Raw genomic sequence first — 6,135 nt, forward strand, 5'->3', positions numbered from 1 at the left:
GGGTCTACAGGGTATTCAGGGTCTCACTACTAGATCGGACTCATAGTGATCCACCTGTTTACAGCCTCCCAAGAGCTGGGATTACAGGCACGTGGCCACCATCCCCAGTCTCAATTGCCATCTCAGTGTGCCCCAGGAGTGGGGCCAGCACAGCAGGCCCTGGGGTTAAACTCCTGGCCCCTGCACTTGCTTGCAGGCACTTTAATCCAATGAGCTATTTGGCCAGCCCTAAATTTCCCCTTTTGTCTTCAAAATTTATTCTTCCATTTTAGGAAACTAGTCAAGTTTATACAAAATGAACTTTCCATTTGAGACATAGAAGAGATAATCTGCTGAGGGTCAGCTTGATCAGAAACCGTGTTTTGGAAACAATCACCTAAAGGTGACTGGCAGCACTAGTTACTGCCCTGTCATCCCCACCAAAGTGCTGCAGGGCTGTTCTCTTATTTAGAAAATATTTGTGGTTGGTACATCTGGTTCAGTTTATCATTTTTTATACTTGTTTAAGCAGCAGAAATTGATACCTTATATAAAGGTTGAAGTAAAGCACCTGGTACCCCAAAAAATTGGGGGCTAGCAAAGAACTGTAGCATAGTCTTCCTGAGTGTTAGAGGAGCTCCCCATTTATGGGTGCTGGGAACATGGGGGGTTTTCACTTGTTTTTCTGAATTCAGGTTCTAGAGAGGAGCATATTACTTTGTTAAGGGGAAAGACTTCACTATGAATGCATGTATGTTGATTTTGTAGTGAACAGCTGACTTGCACAAAGAGGTGTCTGTGGTGGGTGTATATGTGGGTCCTGAGGGAAGGAAGGAAAACCTGTTTCTACAGATTTTCTGTTCCTGGAGCTTCTTTGTGTGGATTTTGTTGTCAATGTGTTTGAACAGTGTGAAGTTTTACAGTAATGTCCCTGGAGAGACAGGTCAGGAATGCTTACGCAGTTATGTGGGTCAGAAGTCATCATGAAGAAACTGTGTACCAGCACCAAGGAAACTTGCCCAGAAGCGATTCACATTCCCAAAACATTGCATGGCCAAAGGGGCCCTGCATTCCACCTCAAGGATGATGATGCAGCAGCCTTAAGTAATAAACTCAAGGTCGAAGGGCAGCAGCCCAACCACATGCATAGCTCAGTGGGTAACACATTACAAGGCCCAAAGACAGTGAGTACACTAAGTGGAGGACAGTGGCTTGCCCAGCTGATAGCCTCAGGCCAGAAAGGTTTAGGTGATAATGTAGTTTTGCTGACTTATCTTTTGGCCCAGGTCAGAGGTGGCTTAAGTCATCTGTGTGACTCTTTGTAGTGCCTGGTGAGAGGCCACCTGGTAAGGTCTCTAGTCCTTGGCAGTGTGTGACATTATATAGGCTGAAACATCTGCAGAGTTTGTGGATGTGTCTTGCTGTCCCACACCTTCAGAGGAAGGCAAAAAACCAAAACACTTTGTCTGTAAAGGCTGTGCATGTTACATAACAACAGTAAACACAGAATGCTACTGTATGTATGTTTGTTTAGACAGGATCTCTATGTAGTTCAGGCTGGCCTCGAACTTGTGATCCACCTGCTTTAGCCTCCCAAGTGCTGGGATTACAAGAGTTTACCTCCATGCCCGGCTTGATGAAATTTTCTATAGGCTTGTTTCCATAAAAGGGAGAAGAGTCTTAAAATTTAGGTGTTCCTAAGTAAGTGTGCAACAGAGAAACAGTTTATTGCCATTAGAAAGGTGTTGAATCCACGTTCTACCTTCTTACTAATAACTTACAGAAATTAAACTGACTTTCAAAATGTAAAACTTCTAACTTTCTTGGATTGTGTACTATTAGGGAGGTAGCTACCTATAAGCAGCGCTAATAATTTTATTTTAAAGGAAAGTTAATTACTGACTAAAGTCACTCCTGGCTGCCAAGGGATATTGGTTAAGTGAAAACTGCCATGCACTGGTCCCATGATGACACTCGGGGCATATGTCCTGCCCTGGCATTGCCACCTGTGCCTTTGAAAATGTGCATGATCCTAGACTGGGCTGCTTCCAGCCCTGACTCAGGAGCCCACGTGCCTTTGGAGCTGTAAGATTTTCTTTTCTCAGGCTTCAGGCAAAGCACTTCAGAGCTGCCTGTTTTGCAGGACTTGGAGAAGGAGAGCGACACACCCCTTCAGCAAGTGTCCATTGAGGAGATCCTCGAAGAGCAGAGAGTGGAGCAGCAGACCAAGCTGGAAGCAGAGAAGCTCAAGGTCCAGGCACTGAAGGATCGGGGCCTCTCCATCCCTCGAGCAGACACTCTGGATGAGTATTGAGTCCTGGAGAATAGGTGCTGTAACAGAAAAAAGGTGACATCCCAGTTGCCTCCACATTTGACCAGAAAGTTACTTTGGTCATTTTTTTTAATGCTCTCGCATATGCAACATGAAGCTATCACATGGGATTTTGTTTTGTTGTTCAAAATAACAAAATCATTGTTTAAAGAGACAGTGGCATGGACTCCATGCACACATCACTGTGGAGCCAGCGCTGCATCTTTGTATTGCTTTTCTTATCCCCACTTAAGAGTCTACAGAGGACGGTCTTTATTTTCTTGTAAATAAAATATGAAGCTCAAAACCATCATGTTATTTCCCAGTTGAAGTCGCCGCCAGTACCAGACAGTCGCTTGTCCATATGCAGGGCTCACAATTCCAAGTAGCTGATTGCATATGGAGGAGTGATTTGTTCCGGTTACTTCTGAAGTCTTCCCTTCTCCCCTTCCATGTTTGTGTCTCAAACCATCAGGCTTCAGAAGGAGATTTCAGTTGAGTATTCCAGAGTTAGTGATAGCAGACACCACATAGTAGAGAAACAGTGTCACGCTTGAGCAGTCAGCCAGGTGTGATCAGGGAGCATGCCCCATGATGGAGGCCAAGTCTGGCTGAGCACAGATGAACAATTCTGAACATCACTTTCTATATCTAACAAACTGTCATTCTATATTTTAAGAAACTGCTAAAAACCTCTATCAGCTTTTAAAAGTGTATCCTTTGATTTTATAGGCACAAACTGATTTTTTATCTTACAGTGGAAATGAATCCTTTGAGAATGGAAACAAATTTGCAAATCTTTAATAAAACAAAAACTCAAAAAAAAAAAAAAAAGAAACACCATCACACCTTGTTTTCCTGAAGTGACTTGTTCTCAGAGCCTTCTAATTTAGTTAGCTTTCCTAGCCCTTGCATTAGGTCTTTTTTTTTTTCTGAGACAGGGTCTTACTACGTAGTTCAGGCTGGCCTTGAACTGACTATAAAGCCCAGGATGGCCCTAGCCTAATGGCAGTGCTGCCTCAGCCTCAGGGGTGCTGGGACTCCGCTGTGCCACCATGCCTGGCCTACGCCAGGCCTGGAGCCTCTTGTGCTATGCCTGCTTTTAGTGGCATTTCAGGCACTAACACCTGCATGGGTGCCACTCTGATGGTATAGCGTAACAGCTGCAAAGTGTAATAGGCTACTGGGTGTTTCGTTTTGTTTTGTTCCGTTTTGTTTTTTGTCCTTTTTTTGCCAGTGAGATAGCTCAGTGGACTAAGAACCTGCTTAGGCAAGCACAGGGACCAGGGTTCGATCCCTGATACCCCATGCTGTGGCAGCCCTGCCCCAGGAGCGCCAAGCTAGCCACCAAGACTGGGTGTGGTAGTACACACCTGTAATCCCAGCACTGGAGAGGCTGAGACAGGAGGATCACTACGAGTCTGAGCCCAAGTCTGAGCTGCATAGTGAGGCCCTGTACCAAATAAATAAAAGACTAGAAAAGAAAAAGCAGTGCAGTTTAGCCAGGCAACTGGTGCATGCCCGTAATCCAGCTACATGGGAACCTGAAGCAGAAAGACTGAAAATTCAGGGCCAGCCTGAGCAACCTGGTAAGACCCTGTCTCAGAAAATAAAAGAAGAGCTTGGATGCAGCTCAGTGATGGAGCTCCCCTAGGATCTCCATTACACCAAAAGGTAGGGAGGTAGAGCAGTTATACAGTGACTGAGGAGTTTCCTCGCTTGGTTTCTTGGCACATTGCTTGAGCAAATCATATTCTTGATTCTCAGTAATTTTTTTTTTCTTAGTAACTTTAGGGAGTAGATTTTGAGACCAGGCCTGATTACCCTTTCTTTGAAAATAAGACCCAGCTGGAACATTAGCCTTAAACAGTAGAGATCCAAAATGCCAGGCCTGGGGCCAGGGAGATGGCTCAGTAGAATAAGTGCTTGCCTGGCAAGCACGAGGACCTGAGTTCAATCCCTAGTTCCACCAAAAAAAAAAAAAAAAAAAAAAGCCAGGCCTGGTGCTGCATACCTGTAACCCCAGCAATCAGGAGGCTGAGGCAAAAGGATCACTACAAGTTCAAGGGCAGCCTTGGCTACATAGCAAGACCCTGTCTCCAAAAAATGCCAGTCCAGGGGCTGGTAAGATAGCTCAATGGTCACTTAGGCAAGCTTAAGTAAGTGTGCAGGGACCGCAGTTTAATCCCTGGCACCATGTGCCATGCCAGCCACATCCCCAGGGTGGGCTGAGTTGGCCACAATAAATACATAAACTTTTTTTTAAAATGCCAGCCCAATCAGGCTACCTGTGGTGCCTTTCCTGCTATCACTATTCTTGCTTGATGGCTGCTCTGGAAGGCAGCTAAGTGAGGTGAGGTTGATGGGCTGGCTCTTTCTTTCTGTTGGTACTGGGGATCAAACTCAGGACCTTGTGCTTGCCAGACAGGCACTTATGCCACTGAGCTATCTCTCTGGCCCCAGACTGGAATTTTTTATATCTAGTTTTCAAGGCTGATTATTTTCAAGCTTGGTCTGATTTTCAGGGAAAAACTGTGTAGTCCAGGCTGGTCTCAAATGTGCAATCATCCTGACTCAACCTTCCAGGCCACTGGTTTTATGAGCATACCTGGCTCCTGGTTCTCAGTAATTTTAACTTTTCCAGGTATTTTCTTTTTATAATCTGTTATGCAAAGATGTCCTGTAAATGAGATTTGTATATAGTTTTGTGTGAGTTACTCTATTTGTTTTTTAAGACAGGACCTGACTGTGTAGTTCATGCTGTCTTTGAACTCAGTATGTAGCCCAGGCTGGTCTTGAACTCATGGTGATCTACCTGCCTGGGCCTCCCGAGTGCTAGGATCATGGGTGTGTGCCATCATGCCCAGCTTTAGCTGTCTTAAGTAGCCATCAAACAACCAGGTACAGTGGTGCATTTGGAAGGCTGAGGCAGGAGGAACATGGCAAGTTCAAGACCAGCCCATAGCAAGAGCCTGTCTTTATTTTTATTTTATTTTATTATTTATTTTTTTTAAGAGCCTGTTTTTAAAAAACCAAAAACACCACGCCAACCCACCACCAGGGTGTGCTGAGCCAACAACCGCCCGAGTCCAGGTGTATGTGACACATATACCTGTGATGCCAGCACTGGGGAGGCTGAGAACGGGAGAATTACTACGAGTCTGAGCTGCATAGTGAGACCCTGTACCAAATACATAAATAAAAAAAATAAAATAACCATAAAGTGATTCCAAATTTGATAGCAAGAGTTATGACTTAGGAGAGGAGAAGGTGAAAACACTTAAATCTGTTGACTTCTAAGCCTCGGCAGTGTTTCTGTTATTGTGCATCCTGTGTTGTACTAAACCTGCATCGGGCAGCTGCCAAGAATGAAACCTCAAGAAACTGCCATGATGCCTGCTCCTCCCCAGGCCCTGCCAGTCTGCTCTGCCAACATAGCCTTTGCACACACAGAAACCTGGTGCTGTCTTTCAGACCACAGCCCCTGGGGCTGTCTTCTCTTACTAGACCTCAGGATCCATCCTGCTTCACACTGAAACTTTCTTCTACCTGAGGCTCTTGTGAAATAGCTTTCAGAGGATAAAATACCAAGGGGAATAGGATAAAAACAAAGATATATTCTGTACAGTACAGGTACAAATTGCCTATGATGAATGTGAGCACGATGTATGACAAATATGTACTAATAAAAAAATTTTTAGGGCTGGGGAGATGGCTCAGTGGTCTAAAGCACCTACTTAGAACAAGCTTAGCAAAGCACAAGGGACCGCGGTTCAATCACCCAGCACCACATGCCAGCCAGCCCCGCCCCCTGGTGGGCTGAGCTGGCCACACACACACACACA

The 6,135-nt window shown here is 45.1% G+C and overlaps 1 protein-coding gene across 2 annotated transcripts in view; it reads left to right on the forward strand.

Moving 5' to 3' along the window:
- Lsm1 (LSM1 homolog, mRNA degradation associated) overlaps nt 1-3,255 on the forward strand; it is an 11,506-nt gene extending 8,251 nt beyond the window's left edge. Inside the window, exon 4 of one of the 2 annotated variants that reach the window (XM_023721972.1) lies at nt 2,123-3,255. In XM_023721972.1, coding sequence (XP_023577740.1) covers nt 2,123-2,293 — 171 coding nt within the window. In that variant the 3' untranslated portion in view covers nt 2,294-3,255. The remainder of the gene's footprint in view (nt 1-2,122) is intronic. The other variant, XM_004637255.2, reaches the window with a different exon arrangement.
- The last annotated feature ends 2,880 nt before the right edge of the window (nt 3,256-6,135 follow it).

The sequence above is a fragment of the Octodon degus genome, unplaced genomic scaffold, assembly GCF_000260255.1.
Source record: "Octodon degus isolate 3935 unplaced genomic scaffold, OctDeg1.0 scaffold00088, whole genome shotgun sequence".
NCBI lineage: Eukaryota > Metazoa > Chordata > Mammalia > Rodentia > Octodontidae > Octodon > Octodon degus.